The 21676-nt window shown below is 37.9% G+C and overlaps 1 protein-coding gene across 1 annotated transcript in view; it reads right to left on the bottom strand.

The window, feature by feature from the left end:
* Positions 1-21676, bottom strand: part of LOC118815182 (hydroperoxide isomerase ALOXE3-like) — a 99509-nt gene that overhangs the window by 11953 nt on the left and 65880 nt on the right. The window contains exons 2-4 of the mRNA XM_036581130.1: positions 2577-2727; positions 573-783; positions 248-329 (exon numbers count right to left, since the gene is read on the bottom strand). Of these exons, the coding sequence (XP_036437023.1) occupies positions 248-329; positions 573-783; positions 2577-2720 (437 nt within the window). The 5' untranslated portion in view covers positions 2721-2727. The remainder of the gene's footprint in view (positions 1-247; positions 330-572; positions 784-2576; positions 2728-21676) is intronic.

Raw genomic sequence — 21676 nt, 5'->3', positions numbered from 1 at the left:
AAATCATGAATTGTGTCAAAGCAATGAGGCTGAGGGACACAACATTACCACAACGTCCCTTTATCTACAGTTTTTCTACACTTCTTACCCTCCTGATCATCACCAGGTCATTGTATGCATGTTTAGCTGTTTATCGTCAACTTTTAACTATGCAAAAAGGTCAGAAAAGTCTGAGCTGGAAAGACAGTATGTGTGTTTTACTGTAAATACGAAAATGAGTGTGGTTGTAATTTTAATGCTCGCTTACTTGAACTCTTGTCGCCGTCTCTTCAGATTCTCTTGCCTGTGTGCCAGCAGTTCAGGAGCTGTGTCCTGGGTTTTTAGCACGGCTACATGGGAAAAGTAAAATGTGTTTAATTAAACGTATGAAAAATAGGTTCCTAAGAATATGTCTCTGCCTTATTATTATGCATGTTTCTGATGTTCATTAATGGGTAAATATTTGCTGGGATAGCAATATTGTACTTTTAAACTTATCTCACAGCAGGAACACACTGTTCCCTCCTAAACTGGTGCTTTGAATCGAGTCAGTTAATTGCTAAACTGCACTATAATTCACCATTTTAACACACCTACAGAATCCCGGAGAATCAGCTTCTTATCACAGTTCATCCAGCTATAACATGGGAAAAGCATACAGGCTCCTTCAGGTGTCGTTACAATGATTTTGGAGCAGAACCAGTCGTCATCAATGAATGCTACATAGGATGGTGGCTTAGCTTCCAGTTCAACCAGTAAGAGTTTGCCTATATTTGCTTTGCATTCGATTGTGAACGTTTGCACCTGTTGGGACATAAAAGTTCAGACATTTTAGTTAAGGATATTAATAGTTTAGATCACATGTGTCAGGATCCAGTCAAAACACTGCAGACTTCAGCACACGGTCTCATTAAAGACACCTGATTCAGCTCATCAGCTAATTAGCAAGGCTTTCATTGTGTCAGATGAGAGTAAACACTACGCAGCACTTTGGCCTGGAAGGTTCTCAGTTTGACATGCTGGGTTTAGATAATTGTGCCAGGTACCTGAGCCCCAGTCAAAAGCCACTAGAGGTGATGTGAGGATAGTATCCGAGTCCGCACTCGGGGAGGCACCACGCACTTGTGGCATGAGCGTTGTCCTCATGGGACATAATTCTACATAATTAAATGGTTACGATGTTAAAAAAAATCATTCAGAGTAGTTTAATGTGAAAAAGGGGATTTGATCTATTTTTTAAAAGGGGACCAGTTTTTTTCCTTTCCTTTTGTCTGTTTTGTAGCTTCTTGTCCATCTAAATCGGTGAAGTTGTAAAGCATACAGTGCACATCAGGGAGAATAACTCTCTCTCACAGAAACCACTTTTCTCAGCTGCCTGAAACGCCTTGTTGGAATTCCAGCCCTATTCTGTTACAAGGTGACATCAGCTCGTAACACAATCCTTACTGCCAGCCTACCGGCAAGCTTGGCACACCCTCACAGAAGGGTTTGTTCAGTTTTGCAGCCATGTCGAGAAGACGCTGACCTCACTTTCAGGATCCCTGGTAAGATCAAAGAGAGCTGTTCTTTTTATTGTTGTGCCCAAATTTCACTGCCTGCTCTAAATTCTCTTCACTTCCCACTGAGCAGTGAGAACCAGCCAGTCACAGTGACAGACAGTGTCACGTTAGGCTCCTCAAAGGCACCATTGGCAGGATTTGTTGGATACTGTTTAAACACACCATTCAAAGTTGGCTGAGAGAGAGAGAGAGAGAGAGAGAGAGAGAGAAAGTTACATTCTAACACCTCCACATAGCCCTGCAAGAAAGGGAATGGAACCACTCTGGTGGTTGACCAATCAGAACAGAATGAGCAAGCTGACCAATCAGAGCACACTGAGCTCATCGGGACATGGAGCTTGAAGACACATGAGTTTCAGACAGAGGGTGAAGAGAGATATACAGTATGAGAAAAATAATGTGTGTTTGGAACACTGAAGCATGTAAATCTGGTCTAGTAGAGCCAAAAAATATAACTATGAACACTGAAAATGAGCATAATAGGTCCGGTTTAAAACCGTTCATGACGGAGAGGTACATGCAGAGTTATTAGGCAAAATAGTCCCCAGAGAAAATTTACTACAGATTTACCACTTTTACACCCTCATCAACATTACATCTACAAATTACAAGACAGGTGTGGGTTCATCGGTGGTTTTGGATGGTAAATAAAATATATTATATATATTTGAGTCTGTAAATTTCTCTACAATGAATCATTTCACAAACCACTCTGAATGACTTTGTTTCTTTACTTAACGGCTGAATTAGCAAAATTGGTGGAATTCCCCTTCATAATTCCCCTTTTTTCTTATATGGGTCATTCTAATGAAAAACTGATTGAATTTGGATCAGACCTGATCAGACATTATTTTTTAAATCAAGAAATTCTTTGTCATTTTTTTTTTTAAATAAAAAAATGTTCTTTATTTTGTTCAGGAAAAATCTTTCTATAACAGCAAAAATAGCTAAAAATGTGAAAAGCTGACCTTTTAAAAATAAATAATAATCAAATATTTCAATCAATAATCATTCAGAGCAATCAGAGAATGAACTTACCGATCCAGCCCAAAAGCCTGTGAGCGTTTTAAGCTTTTGGGGTTCACTATTACAGATTGTGCCAATTAACTTGATGTAGATGTTGTTGGAGGTTCCAGCGCCAAAGACGTCACCAGTGAAGACCTGGACTGTGTACTTGCTCATGGTGACCCTGTGATTAAAGATAATGCAGTGAAAACGCATGTTATATTGTACATCTGGTCATATTCTTAGTGCAATACCTGATAATTAACCGCTTCATAAACTGCTTTTGAGAGTCTCGGTCATCATGTATTGAACCATATTGATCCAGTCTGGACTTTTTTCGTGTTCACTGTAAATGTGTCCATTTGATAAATCACTGTATCTTCCATGACTTTCAAAAGGACACAGTTACAGTTCAGCTACAGTATATACAGCAACATCTAAAAGCCCTGATGATCTAAAGCCGTGATTCATTAACTTTCAGATCAGGGACTGACTGATATTATTCCTGCACTGCCAGCAGTTTAATATATTAATAAAAAACTTAAATACTGTAAGATCTGGAGCTCATCATCATCATCATCATCTCTCACCTGATGCAGGACTGATACTCAGCGAAGACTGTTAACTCTTCAGCAGCTGTTTGCAGAAAGAGCAGAGTAACCTCACCAGAAGTGACACAGCCTTTCCAGCTCTGACGCATTTATGAACTCACTGACACATCTGGCCAAGACCTCCCAAAGAGGGTGTGTCTGTGGGTTAGATTTCACTGGAATTGGACCTGGAGGGGGAATTAGATGTGAGGACAGATTTCCTACGAATGAAACTGTGAGAAATTTATTACTAAACCAGCAAAGAAAATTAGATTTACAAAGATGTTTAACTGAACATTCAGTGTTTATTTGAAAAAAAAATAAATAATAATACAATAAGTAGTGATTTTATTTCTGTAAACAGTTTCGTTTAACAATTTCCAAATTTCTCCTTGAAGTATTGAGGTTTTTCATTTTAATCTACTACCTGGTTTGGCTAATTAAGCCCTCGTTAAAATAATTAACAGTGCTGTAGGTGGATTTGAACAAACCCGATGCGAAGGCTGGTGGCGTCCAGGAGAAACCTAGAATCAAGATATCAACCACTTGCTTAAGGGGTCCTCTGCATGTGTTGTATATGGTTCTATATAGAACCGTTATGAAAAGGGTTCTTCTACTGTGACAAGCCTGACATCATAACAATATAAGAAGAACCATATACAGCACATTCTCCATCAATCTGAAGAACGATTTCACCATGCAAAGGACCCTTTAACCATGCAAATGGTTCTTTCTTTTTTCGTGGTTCTATACAGAACCATTGTCTTTACTAAAGAACCCTTGAAGAACCATCTTTTGCACAGTATTGTTAATATAACATCAATTAAATAATAATAATAGTAATAATTGATTCTATAGCAAAATAGCAGAGGAGGCAGAAGTGCACAAATCCCTTACAATCTAAACAACCTACCAGTCTTCAGGGAAACACTGCAGTTTCTGAGATCTGATTTCTTTTTCCTCCAGAACTTTACCATCAAAATCACAAATATATTTATGATATATAAACTTCAACCATTACAGTCACCTGCTGATTAATGATTCCAACTACTCTAAACGTAAACCGTGTAATTAAAGTGTCAAGGTGCAAATTATGTCATTCAGAGAGCTTTAAAGTGAAAATTTTTCTATCATTTTAATATTTTTTCATTATTTTACCATCATCAATGCCACATATATGAACTCAGAAGACATGTGTCATTTTCCTGATGGTTTGGATGGTAAATAAAATCTGTGTTGTAGACATTGTGACCCCCTGGTTCCCATCACCACCACTGTAAAGAAATCTGAGTCTGTAAGTTTCTCTGCAGTGAACTATGTCACATCAAACCACTCTGAATGACTGGTTTTAATTCAACCACTGAGTTTTATGGTTTGACTGTTTGTTTATGCACTTTTGTGTGCTGGTTTCACATTTAACCCCTCAGATGTTGCAGATGTGCACAAACTTATAGACAAGACGAGTGAAATTTAAGGTGGTTTTAATTAATGTGCTTTATTGTGATTTTAATAGTTATTTATGTCAGTCTGTATGACGCTGATTCACTGAGTATTAGAGCTGAAGGTAAAAGTTCTTCAGTAATTAAATCTCAGTAACTGATCAGTGATCTACTGTTGTACAGACAGATCAGGTGCATTAATAAATCATAATGAAATGACACACAGGGCATGGGAAGGTTTGCCTTACTGTTAATATAGACTGGCATTTTCCCAAAGAACCTTCAACTGTGTTTATCAAAGGAACGTTTTTGTTGATGACTTCTGTGAACTGAGGTGACTTCGTACGCCACATTAAAAGAATATTTAACGTCAGTGACACTTTTTAGCCAACGAGTTTGGTCTGTTGTATAACTTAGAACATGCTTAGCAGAAAAAAAATAAATAAATAAAGCTGATTTCAGAAAAAGCAGATTTACAAACTGTAGAATGTCTTTTTATGTGTAAGTAGGTATTGGGAAACTCTAATATCCCCCCACTACAGCAATATAACTACAAACACAAGTCCAAAACAGTTAGGACCGCAGGTAAAATGTAAATAAAACAAAGCAGTGATTTATAAATCCATCCATCCATCATCCATCATCTAAACCGCTTATCCTTCTGGGTCGCGGTGGGGTGCTGGAGCCTATCCCAGCTGTCATTGGGTGGAAGGCAGGATACACCCTGGGCACGTCGCCAGTCCATCGCAGGATTTATAAATCAGCACTCTTAAAAAAGATGGTCCTTCAATGGTTTCTTAGTAAAGATTTAGTGAGAATGGTTCTATATAGAACTAAGAACACTCATGTGGTTAAATGGTTCTTCGCATGGTGTAATGGTTCTTCAGATTGATGGAGAATGTGCTGTAAATGGTTTTCTTCTGTTGATACAAGCTGAGATATCATACCTACTTCACAGCTCAGTCAGACTGTCCTCCAGTCAAACAGTGAGGAGTCCAGTGATGGACACTTAGAGATCCTCCACAGCCAGGCAACAATTAAATATACCTGTCTGAAATCGTAAATCTTTCTTTAGTCTAATGTGGTTTGAGGTCATTATTTCTCCATTACTTTGTTTTCTCTGTGTAGAGTTTCTAGTCTCTCTGTGTCTCTTCTGGATCTGAGGACTCACCCAGCATCACTGTCCATCCACATCTCTCATTTGATGGAGTGAGGAAATCTCTCTCTGATCTGAAAGAGAGACTAGAGGAATTCTGCAAGCAGGAATTCAGTAAAATCTCTCCACATGGTTTGGCTTTTTGACTTCCATGCTTTGATAACATTTAAAAAACCTTTTTTTAGTTTTGAGTTTAAGGTTGACCTGCACGTCCACTAAAGCAGACAGACTCTGAGACTGATTACAGATGTGAATGCAGGAGAGACACAGCCAGATTCAGGAGCTCAGACAGACAGTGGCGTCTGTAAAGAAGAGCGCTGTGGTGTTTATCTGTTACTCTGAGAAGTGGTTGATATTCTGTGTGTAAATCTGTAAAGGAGAAGATTTTACCTGCTGAAGGAAGAAGTTAAAATGCTTTTAGTTCAGTTTGAGTTTGGACTCTTCAGTAAACTGAACTGGGCTCCACATGGTCACCTAACTCAGTCGCTGAGGGCAGTTCAGGCTTCGGGTTTGAGGCTGATGGTCAACAGCATAAAGATAAAAAAGATAATCAACTATAATAAAAAGAAACTTTGGTTTTAAATGTGTTAATTAAACGTACGCAACCATGACATTAAGCGTACTTGTAGGTTTAAGCTAGACCTGCATGCATAATCAGCAAATTGACACAAATTTCTGATTTTATTATCAGATTTAATTTGGAGGAGGATACGCCAAAAATTGTTTGTTGAACTAACTCGGTCATATAGTTCTTGTAAATAAGGAAATAAGGCCATGGGATGGGAATTTCTTCTGATTTCTTCTGATGTATTTGCACCTTCCTGAATGTGCTCTGGCTCACCACTATCACTTTCTTTGGATTGTACGGCTGCGTTCAGATGGCGGAGCGTATTCTGCAAAAAAATCTGCGTCTTAACTGAGAGAAATTCAACTTTGCAAAGCAGAGAAGGAGCAGAGCGGCTCTTCATGGGCAGGAAGTGTAACACCACATCACACATCCCTAAGTGGACAGACTAAAGAAACTAACTTTTTTTGGAGGAGGAAACGTCCACCAGGTTTAATTCTTCCTACTCAGTCCATGTAAACATTAGGAACATTAGCGAAGGCCCTGAACACCTGAAGCAGCAAAGATACACAGCACCATATTTTACATTAAAGTAAACTGCTCACCAAGCTACAGTGCTGAGGGGCACTCATCGTCCATTTCTCAAAGTTTTTCAGAAAACCTCAGTGATAGCAATGCACAGGATAGTTAATACTGTATCGTGTTCCAGTTTAGCAATGGTTTAGAAAAACAGTGATTATGAAATGCAGCTTGGAATCTGCAGATCTGTGGAGCTTAAAAACAAGGATTATGCAATACGCCTGCAAGGTGCTCTCGCGATCACCTACTGAACATACCAACATTCTAACAGTCTTCAGAGAAACACTGCAGTTTCTTTTTCTCCAGACTTTACCGTCAGAATCACAAACATATTTATGATATATGAACTTTAACAACTACAATTACCTGCTGTTTAATGATTCTAGACATTAAAATGGGGGAAATGCTGCTCTTAAAGTGGAATTCAACCAACTACTCTAAACCTAAACTGCATAATTAGATTGGAAAGATGTAAAAAAGTCATTTAGAGAGGTTTAATGTGAAAATTCTAGAGAAACTCAGAGTCAGAATCCATATTTTTAAATACATTGCTGGTGGAGAGAAATGCAGGGAAAAACAACCCACAAAAACATTTATTTGTTCAAGATTAATCACTGTTTTACCATCATCAATGCCACATATATAAACTCAGAAGACATGTGTCGGTTCACTGGTGGTTTTGGATGGTAAATAAAATCTGTGTTGTAGACATTGTGACCCCCTGGTTCCCATCACCACCACTGTAAAGAAATCTGAGTCTGTAAGTTTCTCTACAGTGAACGATGCCACATCAAATCGCTCTGAATGACTGGTTTTAATTCAACCACTGATATGTGCAGACATTCTGAACTCTCCTTTAAAAAGAAAAAAATGGTTTTCGAGCAAAACCTGTTTTGAAAAGAATTAGATGAGTCCAATATCTACTACATAATTTGACTTTGCTGATCACTGTTCGTTTACACACTTTTGTGTGCTGATTTCACATTTAACCCCTCAGATGATGCAGATGTGCACAAACTTGTGGATGAGACGAGTGAAATTTAAGGTGGTTTTAATTAATGTGCTTTATTGTGATTTTAATAGTTATTTATGTCAGTCTGTATGACGCTGATTCACTGAGTATTAGAGCTGAAGGTAAAAGTTCTTCAGTAATTATATCTCAGTAACGAATCAGTGATCTACTGTTGAACAGACAGATCAGCTGCATTAATAAATCATAATGAAATGACACACAGGGCATGGGAAGGTTTGCCTTACTGTAAGTGTAGGCTGGCATTTTCCCAAAGAACCTTCAACTGTGTTTATCAAAGGAACGTTTTTGTTGATGATTTATGTGAATTGCGGTGACTTTGTAATGTATGCACTGAGAGATCTCTTACATTTATCCATGTATCTCTGGTCTAAAGCAAGTTTTCTTTCCTGCTTTTTTATTGTGGAATGTGGAAATTAAAGAATACAAAGTACAGCAACATGACTACAAACCCAATCCTAAAAAGTTGGGATAGTAAGTAAAGAGCAAATAAAAACAAGGCAGTGATTTATAAATCTGTAAAGCAGAAATTTTTACCTGGGTGAAGTTAATGTGGTGTTAGTTCAGTTTGAGTTTGGACTCGTCAGCAAACTGAACTGGGCTCCACATAGTCATCTAACTCAGTCCACTGAGGGCAGTTCAGTGTTTGAGGTTGATGGTCAACAGCATTAAGCCAGAAAAGATAATCAGTTATAACAAACATGAAGTTTATAGTATGACTAGTATTCTGTCTATGGTCACTCAGAAGCTACTGAAGCAGATAGGTTAGCCCAGCTAGCTAACACAGTTTTATTTATGCTCTGAGATTCATAGTTAATGTTGAATTACTACATTAATTACTGCTCTGTTATCATTTCAGGTTCTTACTTGAGAAAATTTGTTTGATGTTTGGTTGTTTTTCTCCAGACGTGGGAACAAGTCACCAAGTTGCAAGTAACAAGTAAGTCTTAAGTCTTCACATTCAAGTCCTGAGTCAAGTCCCAAGTCAAGATGATCGAGTCTCGATTCAAGTCCCAAGTAAGTACAGTCGAGTCCCAAGTCAATAGTCCTAATCTTCATCCTTAACAAGTCAGTCTGCATTCTTCAGCTAATTTAAGACTATAACACTGAATAATGGTAACAGCACTACAGTTTGTTTCAGAGCAGTGAAAAAGGTGAGTTGAGAAAACACAATCAGCCATAGGCGAGTTCAAAGGCGTCCTCACTCATCAGAATTTTAGTGATTTTAAAGTGAAAATGAAAAATTCTGGTGCACATTAAGCCAGGCGTAAACTGTGCGATTTTAGAAATCTTCTTCTTTGGTGACTCACACTGTACATTTCAATCGCCCCTCATGTTCGGCCAAAGTCTGCCATTTATGTGCTCACACTGTAGGAAAACACTCGGCCCGACTGACCTGACGTGACACGGGTACTCACACTGCACGTGAAACGCAGCCACTACAGTCAGCTCTGTCTACAATAAAGCTGTTTCATTCAAAGCAACACGCTGCGCCTCCGATGACCTGATCAAGACACTGGCTGAATCTCAAATTGCTCCTTGCTCCCTACATAGTGCACCACATATCAAAATAGTGGCTCCTGCATCCATAAAGTGCATCACATGTCTAATAAATAGCCTTCTGAGATTCAGCCATGTGTGCACAGAAGCCAGAACTTAGTGTGCTCCTTAGGAAGTAGTGGGCCGTTTGAGATTCAGCCATTGACAAACTGCTACAGCAGCTTAGCTAACTTGAGCCACACTGTGCACTGAAGCTGAAGAGCCGGTGGTCTACACACAAAAAAAACACTGTATTTATTCCTCTCGATTCAACTCAGTCAAACGGAGCAAAGGCGTCATATACGGACGCTGGTGCTGCAAATGTGGACTTTTTTGTCTCCGTGTAGGAGCGGTGGCCGTGATTGTGTATGGTTTTGGGTGCGAGTTTGAGGAATCAGTATGTGAGGCTGCTCACACTGTGAGACAAGCGACCAAAATTTCTGACATGTCAGAAATCCATCCGATTGTCCGACTGCTCAACAGCAAACAATAAACAAACTGCAACAACCAGAAACAGAATCTGAAATAAATTCATATTTGATCATATCTTCATTTATAAACACGTCACCAGAAGAGAAGTGTGGTCAGAACTTTATATGAACTAGATTTGGTTAAGATTAGGATTAGATTTGTGTCTAAGTTGATGGTTCCAGTTAGACAGTTAGACCCCAAGTCAGATTCAGGATTTGATTCAGTTAATCTACATTAACGTTTAGCTCAGCTCTTGGTTCTTATGTGTTGGGTGGTGGGTTCTCTCACCTGTGGGAAAATAATCTGACCACTGCATGTGTCTGTGAGAGAGTGCAGGGTTGTTGGGGGTCTGGGGGGCTCTAGTCTGTCAATAGCAATTACAAAGAACAGAGAACTGATGTCTAATTTAATTATTCATTGTAGATAAAAAATACAAGTTTATAAACACTAAACTCTCATTTTTCTTCAGTTTTATTGTAAACGCATCAATTTCAGAGCAAAAAGGATTAAATTACCTTCATCTGAATTAAATGATAAAACCCACATAAGATTTATTAGATGCTGCATCTGTTTTTTCCCTCCATTCTCTTCAGCTGGAGGGACACATTATTAGTCCACATGTCTCTTCTTTCAGTCATGAACACCTGTTTCTTGCGTCTCTAAGATTTCTGATGTGTTATCATCTGAATATGATTCACAAAATAAATATATTTTTTCTTCGCATTTTATATACTTGGACCAAGCCTTGAATGTAAACTGAGAACATGTAAACATTTGACCTGCACGTCCACTAAAGCAGACTCTGAGACTGATTACAGATGTGAATGCAGGAGAGACACAGTCAGATTCAGGAGCTCAGACAGACAGTGGCGTCTGTAAAGAAGAGCGCTGTGGTGTTTATCTGTTACTCTGAGAAGTGGTTGATATTCTGTGTGTAAATCTGTAAAGGAGAAGATTTTACCTGCTGAAGGAAGAAGTTCAAGTGCTTTTAGTTCAGTCTGAGTTTGGACTCTTCAGTGAACTGAACTGGGCTCCACATGGTCACCTAACTCAGTCACTGAGGGCAGTTCAGGCTTCGCGTTTGAGGCTGATGGTCAACAGCATAAAGATAAAAAAGATAAACAACAGAAACAAAAAGAAAGTTTATGGTGTGTCTCTGATTATGATTCACAGAACTGGATCACAAAGATCTCACTTTCAGAGCATTAATGGAGATCTGGCTCCCTCTAGTGGATCCAACTGAAAATCTGAACATAAATATAGATAATGTTTTAAGAGCTTTGTGGACCCAAACATTGTTCTTTTTTGGAACCAACCAAATATGGTTCTTCAAAGAACAATTCATTGAAATGTTTTAGGGAACCAAAAGCTGGTTCTTGTCATTGCTCCAGATAATATCTAAAGCTGATTAGACTCTGCGGTGGACAGTGTTTCTGTCTACGGTCACTCAGAAGCTGCTGAAGCAGGTAGGTTAGCCCAGCTAGCTAACACAGTTTTATTTATGCTCTGAGATTCATAGTTAATGTTGAATTACTACATTAATTACTGCTCTGTTATCATTTCATGTTCAGGTTATAAAATAGCAAAATAGATCAGAATGACTATGAAATACATGAAAAGTTATGTGGACACTTTAGATGCAATCTTCAGAAAATGATATGAGGAGATTAGCTAGCCTGGTGGACTGGATCTGGATAGCCTTAATTTCAGAAAGTTCAGAAAATTCCAATCCATGAGATTTTACAATAACTAATGAAAGTTGCTACCTAAGCTTTGAGAACTCTTAAACAATAAACTCCTAATCATGTATAATGTTAGCTTCTCATTTGAATTTTCCATTCCACCTTTAATGGTGCTGCATTTACACTCAAGTTCCTTAAATATAACATGAATATGAAGCCAACATCAGTTTACCTCAATAAATGCATTCATTTACCTCAATATCACCTCACTACAGCAACAAATCAAATAAAATCAAGACAGTACACTCAAATGTATTAGTCAATACGCTTTAAAAATGAGATTTAAAAAAAACGATACACATGTTTTGCTGCCTTTGCTAGATCAGTTAAGGCTTTATCTTATTAGAAAACACCACAGCACTGTGGAATGAACTTGATGTTGCTTACCAAAACGACTTGTGACTTCATCAGAATACTATCAATACAGCTTTCTGCATATACAACTTTAATATTTAAAACCTAAATATTTGTTTTTTCAGCTATTACATATAATGCTGATAAAAGAAGAACCACCTTGGCTTCTTAACTAAAAATAGCGAAGCAAAAATAATATTTTAGTCATCATAAATGAGTAAAATTAATTGTAATTTTTATTTATTATAATGGAGTATAGATTTTGTGTAAAACCAATTTGATCTTAGCAGATTCATTTAGGTTTCAGTAGTATCCACTAGAGAGAGAGAGAGAGAGAGAGAGAGAGAGAGCCAGTTCTGTGAGTTATAATCCGATGGATACAATAAGTTTTCCATTTGTTTCAGTTGTTGATCTTTTTTGTATTTATCCTGTTGACCGTCAGCCTCAAACAGAAAAGCCTGAACTGCCCTCAGTGACTGAGTTAGGTGACCATGTGGAGCCCAGTTCAGTTTACTGAAGAGTCCAAACTCAAACTGAACTAAAAGCACTTTAACTGCTTCCTTCAGCAGGTAAAATCTTCTCCTTTACAGATTTACACACAGAATATCAACCACTTCTCAGAGTAACAGATAAACACCACAGCGTTCTTCTTTACAGACGCCACTGTCTGTCTGAGCTCCTGAATCTGACTGTGTCTCTCCTGCATTCACACCTGTAATCAGTCTCAGAGTCTGTCTGATTTAGTGGACATGCAGGCCGAATGTCTCAGCTTGTGTAGTATCTTTAAAAGCTTTACAGAAGAAGGCAAAAACACTCTTAACTTTCAGTATAAGTTGATGTAGTATCTAGGAGTTCCAAGTGTTCTGTTTTTTGCAGGTTTGGAATGTTTAAGTTAGGGGGGCCCCTGGTCCAAAGGCCCCATAGGGTCTTAGTTCCAGACAGATGAGATCATTTTAAACAGGACCATATGTTTTGTTCCCTTTTTCAACAACAAGCACCCTATATAAGCAGCTGCATATACTGTTCTGGAGAGAACACTTTAGAATTGGCACGGATCCCCTCTCAGGTACTTTATAGTGCTTCATATGATACTGTTTTACTTTGCAATAAACATCTTATACAAGCATGACGGTGTCAGCGGAGACTTCATCACCTTCACATCATTGCTATTTAATAAACAACAAGAATTTGGGGTCACGAACTCCGGACGTGTTGTGACTCGCTGCGACGCCGACAGCCGTAACGCACTTACTCCCACACCAAGCTGGCAATTGAGTGAGCTTTTTCCACATGATTGTGCGCTGGTTGGTTCGTCGGGGCTGTTGTGTGTTTGCTGTCTGGTCGCACCGTAAAGAATTATATGTGTGTGAGTGCCATGCTGTGTTGATGTTTGAGGTGCTTCTCCGTTCTAAATGGGGTTTTATTGCATTGTAAATGCCACAATAAGGGGGAGTATAATAGAGAAAAGGAAAGCTGATGTAAAAGTGTAGAAAGCCTAATTAGTAATGATAAGGTGAGCTAAATAACACCATGCGAGGTTAACGAAGGTTTGGGCCCTTATCTTCTTAACAGTAAGACGTGTATATTAGTCACTGCGTGAAAGTTGGTTTAGAGAACGTCAGATTAGGTTAAAAAGGGAAAAAAGAGAAAAGTAACAGCCCGGGGCTCTGGGAAATTCGATTAATGGGAAAAAAGAGGCAAGAAAAAGAGAAGTTAAAGAAAATAGAGAAGATAAGAGTTAAAGAGAAAGAAGCCACAGAATTGGACCGAAGCCCTCTGGAAGGCGGTTGGAGGTGGAGGTGAAGGTGTGGGATGGAAAATTCAATTGTTAAGTTCAACTCAAAACACTAGTTGACGAACAGTGAAGCAGCTTTTTATTGAATATTCTCAAAATCATAAAGGTAGCATAAATTTAGAAGAAAAAGAGAAAAAGGAGGCCCCATAGGGAATGAGCCCCTTTCCCTTCTGTTCCCTTCTTCTCTTAGTTCCAGACAGATGAGATCATTTTAAACAGGACCATATGTTCTGTTCCCTTTTTCAAAAAAAGCACCCTATATAAGCAGCTGCATATACTTTTCTGGAGGGAACGCTTTAGAATTGGCACGGATCCCCTCTGAGGTACTTTATAGTGCTTCATATGATACTGTTTTACTTTGTAATAAATATCTTATACAAGCATGACGGTGTCAGCGGAGACTTCATCATCATCTTCACATCATTGCTATTTAATAAACACTTGCATTAAAGCTTAGTGAAGATATAAAAACTGCGATGGAAAAAAAATTATTTTGGAATCATATTCAGACGATAACAGATCAGAAGTTCTAGAGACACAAGAGATACGTGTTCATGACTGAAAGAAGAGACATGTGGACTAATAAGGTGTACCTCCAGCTGAAGAGAATCAAGGTAAAAAACGCTTGCTGTTAAATTGGTGCATTTAGTATATATAATGTTTATAAAAGGTTTAGTGTTTATAAACATTTATCTACAGTGAATAATTAAACATTTAAATAACATTTAATAACAGACGGTTGTTAAAAGAAGAAGGGATGCTACACAGTGGTAGACACCGCCCTGCCCCAACCTTTTAGAGATGTGTTGCTGCCATCAAGTTCTAAATGAGTTAATGTTTTTCATTAAGTGGTAAAATGTCTCACTTTCAACATCTGATGTGTTCTATGATCTATTGTGAATAAAATATGGGTCTATGAGATTTGAAAATCATTACCTTCTGTTTTTATTTACGTTCATTTACATTTTACACAGTGTCCCAACTTTTTTGGAACTTATTTATTTATTTAGTTGTTTGGTTATTTATTTATTTTTATTTATTTATTTATTTATACAAACCCAATTCCAAAAAATGTTGGGACAGTGTGTGAAATGCTAACAGAAACAGAAAGCAGGGATTGGTAAATTCAGTTTGACCCAAATTAAATTGAAAACAGAACAAAAGCAGAATATTTACTGGTTTTGTTATGGGACGGCAGGAAGTCAGACCAAAGCGCAGAGAGGAAAACCTGTGAGAAAAGCTCTTATATGAATTTATTGAGGTGATGGATTGTGAATTTGGTGATTGTGCACGTTGGAGTTGAGGCGGCTCAGTGCCAGGTTTGAACCGCTGATGTAATGAGGAGTTATTGTTGCACCACCAGGAAGCACAGGCGAAGCACAGGCCGACTTTGTTTCACCTGTTTGCTCTTTGAGGAGCAATCACCTTTTGTGTGGCTTGGACCCATTTCTTGCTCAAGCCTTCTTTTGGTCTTTAAGTAGTTCTGGTGCAGTTTCTCTCTTTTGTTTTATCCAGCTTTCTTTTCTTTTCGTTTAAATACCCACTTGGGCTAAGTAGGCTGTGCTGGAGGTTAGGGAACCAGCCTTGTGACCGGAAGGTCGCTGGTTCGATCCCCTGAGCCGACAGTATGTAACTGAAGTGCCCTTGAGCAAGGCGCCTAACCACCACCTGCTCCCCGGGCGCTGCAGATAGGGCTGCCCACTGCTCTGGGCAAGTGTGCTCACTACCCCCTAGTGTGTGTGTTCACTGGTGTGTATGTGGTGTTTCACTGCATGGATGGTTTAAATGCGGAGATGAAATTTCCCCATTGTAGGACAAATAACGGTCACTTAATCTTAAAACGGGAAAAACACCTCAAAAAATGGCAAATAAAAACAGCAAACAAAGGGGATGCTGAAAGCAGCACGTTCAAGCAAAGGCTGAGAGAAGTGAAATAAAAGATAAACAAAAACCTCACCGCCGTTGCCCTCTGCTGCCCTCTGCTGCCCTCTGCGCAGGCTGGGCCCCTACATGTTTATCTTTGAACTTAATTGTTTTTTTGTAAACATACATTCAAAATATGTCTGTAATACAGTCCAAAAAGCTGGGATAGGCGCATGTTTACCACTGTGTTACATAACCTTTTCTTTAAAAGCACTTAATCATTATTTGGGAACTGAAGGCACAAACTGATCTAGTTTTGAAAACTGAATTCTTCAGTTATAAAAGTCTTCAGCTGCACTTCATTTTTGTATTTTGCATGTTTTCAATGGCCAGTCTGGTCCCTTCCGTCTGATTACACAGCCATGCTGTTGTAACACATGCAAAATATTTCTTGGCGTTGTCATGTTGAAATATACAGGGACATTGGGATGTTGCTCTAGATGTGCAGGTTACCCAGTAATAACCCCCCATATCATGATAGACCCTGGATTTTGAACTTTACATTAGTAACAGGCCGGATGGGTCTTTTCTTCTTTGGCCTAAAGAACACAACATCCATTATTTCCATGAACCAAAAGGTTTACTTGCATTTGTGGATGCAGCGAAGGATGGTGTTCATTGACAAATGTTGATGCACTTTTGTGCAGTGGCAAGCCTTGACCCCTCCTCGTATATAAAGAATGAAGCCTTTCCTTTTTTTGGGGTTAAAGATTTCATAGTGTTCCATAAGTTGCCCCTGGTCCAACATTTTTGGAACATTTTGAAGACATCAAATTCAGAATGAGCATATATGTTCGGGGTGTGTTGACACGATACTCAGTATTGATATCGGTCCAAGGCTGGCCCAAATCTCTGGGCTGGAAATCCTTCAATCCATCCATCCATCATCTAAACCGCTTATCCTTCTGGGTCGCGGTGGGGTGCTGGAGCCTATCCCAGCTGTCATTGGGCGGAAGGCGGGCTGGAAATCCAAAGGAAAAAAAAGTTTAATCTATGATAAATTAGCCTAAACTATCACATAAATGCTTAACAAGACTTTTGCACAAAGTTGCACTTTCCATTTCGTTTTGAGTGTTTGAACGGTGCTGACCAATCAAAAATGCTGCTAAAAGTTCTGTGTGTGTAGAAGAGTTTAAATAAAAACAAGCAGCAGAATTGTGTAACTGAGTCATGTTGTGGGCTGTGAGTTCCTTTAAAGGAGTAGGATATTTCTTTCACTGTTTCAGCACAATATTATTTAAATGGATAGATTAAGCAAAGTGCATTCAAACACATGTATAATTAACAGCTTAGTTGTTTAAGAGAGAGAAAAAGATGGTATTGGATCGGTATCAGCAAACACTCATCAGCAGATGTGGTATCAGACACAAAAAAGTGGTATTGAGCCACCCAAGTATGTATACATAAAACAATAAATTGATGAGGTAAAACATTACATATCTTGTTTTTGTATTGTTTTTTGTTCAGATACAGGTTAAAGTGCTTTCTGGTTTTATTTGCATTTTACCCAATTTTTTGGAATTGGCTTTGTAGTTATATTGCTAATTTGTATTCTATAATTTCCACAATGAACATAATAAGAAAGGAGGAAAAAACACAAACCCACTGTAGATGGAAGATATAAAGATAAATATTAGAGCTCTCCCAATACATACATACCCATGAAAAGACATCTACATTCTACCGTTTGCAAATCTGCTTTTCTGAAATCTCTTTTTTACCACAGATTTTTCCAACAGACAAAACTGGTTGGTTCAGAAGTTCAAGTACTTCCACTAACGTTCAGTACTCTTTTAAAATGTCACCACAATTTACACAAGTCATCAACCCAAACGTTCCTTTGATAAACACAGTTGAAGGTTCTTTGGGAAAATGCCAGTCTACATTTACAGTAAGGCAAACCTTCCCATGCCCTGTGTGTCATTTCATTATGATTTATTAATGCAGCTGATCTGTCTGTTCAACAGTAGATCACTGATCAGCTACTGAGATATAATTACTGAAGAACTTTTACCTTCAGTCCTAATACTCAGTGAATAATACAGACTGACAAAAATAACTATTAAAATCCTGTTAATAATAAATAATAAAACCCATTATTTCAAGCCACACTAAACGTCTCTGTCAAAACAGAATTAACCACATGTTTGTGCACATCTACTATATGCAAATCAGCACACAAAAGAAAACAGTGATCAGCAGATTCAAACCGGATTTTTTTTTTTTTTATATGCTCTCTATTGCCTCTTTATTGTCAATAATCTTTTTTAGGGTAAAGCAGTGAATATGTATACATCTATAATATATAATATTTATATGATAGTTATTGGACTCATCTAATACATACAAAACAGGTTTTGTTTAAGAAACATTTTTAAGGAGAGTTCAGAATTTCTGTGTAATTCATAATTCAAAATGTCATTCAGAGTGGTTTGATGTGATATTAGTTCATTATAGAGAAAATTACAAGCTCAGAGTTCTTTACAGTGGTGGTGATAGGAACCAGGGGTCTCAATGTCTACAACACAAATACAGCTATTTTATTTCCTATCCAGAACCACCAGTGAACCCACATGTGTCCTCTGAGTTTATATATGTAATGTTGATGTTGAATCTGAAAAAGCTATATGTTTACTGTGGCTACTGTTTTTCCTGCATGTATCTCTCCACCAGGAATATATTTAAAAGATCTGAATTGTCTCTATAACAGAGCATTTCACATCAGCCTCTCTCAATGACTTTGTTTACATCTTAACAATTTATCTTTACAGTTTACGTTTAGAATAGTTGGTTGAGTTCCCCTTTAGGTGTGGCATTTTCCCTATTTTAATACAACCCCCATTTCCAAAAAGGTTGGGACTCAGAATGTAAATAAAAACAAAATGCAATGATGTCCAAATCATTTAAACCCTATATTTCATTGAAAATAGTACAAAGACAACAAATCAAATGTTGGAACTGAGAAATGTTATTGTTTTTGAAAAATATATGCCCATTTTGAATTTGATGCCGACAACACGTTCCAAAAAAGTTGGGACGGGGGCCTGTTTACCACTGTGTTTCATCACATCTTCTTTTAATAACACTCTGTAAGCATTTGGGAAATGAGGAGACACTGCTGTAGTTTTGAAAGTGAAATGTTTTCCCATTCTTTTTAGTATAAGATTTCAGCTGCTCAACAGTTCAGGGTCTCCTTTGTTGTATTTTTCATTTTTATAATGTGCCAAATGTTTTCAGTGGTGACAGGTTTGGACTGCAGGCAGGCCAGTTTAGCACCTGGAATCTTTTAATACAGAGCAATGCTGTTGTAATACATGCAGAATGTGGTTTGACATTGTCTTGCTGAAATAATCAAGGCCTTCCCTGAAAAAGACGTCGTCTGGATGGCAGCTTATGTTGACAAAACATGTATATATCGTTCAGCATTAATGGCGCCTTCACAGATGTCACCCAAGCCACGTGCACTAATGCACCCTTATACCATCACAAATACTGGCATTTGAACTGTGCGCTGATAACAAGCTGAATGGTCTTTAGCCCGGAGGACACAGTGTCCATGATTTGCAAAAACAATTTCAGATGTTGATTCGTCTGACCACAGGACACATTTCCACTTCGCCTCAGTCCATTTTAAATGTGCTCAGGCCCAGAGAAGGCGGCAGAGTTTCTAGATCCTGTCTATATGTGGTTTCTAATGTGCATTTAAGAGTTTTAATTCGCATTTGTGGATGCAGTGATGAACTGTTTTCACAGACAATGGGTTTCAGAAGTGTTTCTGAGCTCATGCAGTGATTTCCACTGCAGAATCATGTCTGTTTTTAATGCAGTGCCACCTGAGGGCCCAAAGATCACGGCCAGCAAATACTGGCTTTTGGCCTTGTCCCTTACATACAGAGATTTCTCCAGATTCTCTGAATGTTTTTATGATATTATGTACCGTAGATGATGAAAAGCAAAAGTTCTTTGCTATTTTATGTTGAGAAATGTTATTCTTGGATTGTTGCACTATTTGATCCTGCACCCTTTCACAGAGTGGTGAACCCCTCCCATCTTTACTTCTGAAAGTCTCAGCCTCTCTGAGATGCTCTTTTTATAACCAGTCATGTTACTGACCTGTTGCCAGTTAACCACCATGTGTTTTTAAGCATTACACAACTTTACCAGCGTTTTGTTGACCCCTCCCAACTTGGAACGTGTTGCATCAAATTAAAAATATGCATATATTTTTTCAAAAACAATAAAATTTCCGTTTCAACATTTGACATGTTGTCTTTGAATCACTGTCATTGTCAAATATAGTTTTTAAATGATTTACACTTCATTGCATTTTGTTTTTATTTACATGTTGCACGATGTCCCAACTTTTTTTTGGAAATGGGGTTGTATTTAGAATCATTAAACATCAGGTTATTGTAGTTGTTAAAGTTAATATATCATAAATATGTTTGTGATTCTGATGGTAAAATTCTGGAGAAAAATGAAATCAGAACAGATCTCAGAAATCAAGAAGTTTCTCTAAAAACCGTTGGAATGTTGAAATGTTTGGTAGTTGATGGAGGTGAACACTTTGTGGGCATATTGCATAATTTTTGTCTTCAGATCCCACAGAACTGTAGATCTGCATTTCACAATAACCGTTTTTCCAAATAACACTGTGTGGCATGCGCCTGCATGCACTGAACCCTGCCTCCAGCGTCCTCCTTGAGCTCAGATATGTATTAATATTTAAATATATATTAACCCTTGTGTAGTGTTCAGGTCTGTGGGATTCATTTTCAATGTTTACCAAAACAAACAATGATGCAATTTTATTATTATTTCAACTTCAGATTCTTGGCCTTTGGCTCATTTTCTGTGAAGAACATATAAAATAGCCCATTTTCAGTGTCTTCACTCTGTTCACCCCTCACACATTTATATTACACATGTGGTGTTGGGCTGAACCCGCGGGAATAAAAGTGTGGAAGTGCTGTTCCTTCACTCTGTTCTCCTCCTACATGGCCTGCTGTTAGTGTGTGTGTGTGTGTGTGTGTGTGTGTATGTGTTTGTATATGTGTGAGGGAGGACAACATGGACAGGCTGCTGACTGGCTACAGCTGCTAAAGTAGAACCCTACGTTAGACACTGGTGATATTTTAAACATCTGGAATCTTCTGTAGCAGCGCAAGATGGATTTTTCTTCTTACTCATTGTTGTGCTGGTTGCCTGATAAATCCTTCCACAAACAAAATGTTCTCTCTCATGAAACATGAAGGGGAGGCTAAAAACATTTCACATTGTGGTTAGATCGGTTATTAATAATAAAAATGACAATGCACAGCTACAATAACAGTAGCTTTTAGGCTACTTTACATGGTTAAGATTTTGCTGTTTTATGATATTAACAAGAAGCATTTTAAAGGCTGGAAACACAAGATTTTTTATACCTACAGCAAAACTACTAAATCATACCAAAGAACTTATTAACCATTCTAAAAACTACCAAATCATACTAAAAACTACCAAACCATACCAAAATCTACCAAACTCTACCAAGAACCAAGACCAAACAAAACCAAAAACTACTAAACCTTATTTAGAGGAACTATATGATCTGGTTAGTTCAACAAACTCTTCTTGGTGTATGCTCCAAAAAATTACATTTAAACTGATATTAAAGTCATTTGTATAATTGTGCTGATAATGCATGCAGGTCTAGCTTAAAGTGTTTTTTTTTTTTTTGGAGTTGAAGTATTTGTTACTAGTACTAGTACTAGATATACTTAAAGTAAAAAAGTAAAACATATTTTTAAAATGTTTCTAATTCAATTTTCTTGAAACAGAATGTTCTTTCTTGAGTGTTAATTAAATGTATGCAATCATTAACATATGTATGCAACCATTGACATTAAGCATACATATTGGTTTATACCACACTGTAAACCTCCTACACATTATTTTAAATCAGAGT

This window comes from Colossoma macropomum, unplaced genomic scaffold, assembly GCF_904425465.1.
Source record: "Colossoma macropomum unplaced genomic scaffold, Colossoma_macropomum, whole genome shotgun sequence".
Lineage (NCBI taxonomy): Eukaryota > Metazoa > Chordata > Actinopteri > Characiformes > Serrasalmidae > Colossoma > Colossoma macropomum.
This window is presented reverse-complemented; position numbering and strand designations above follow the sequence as displayed.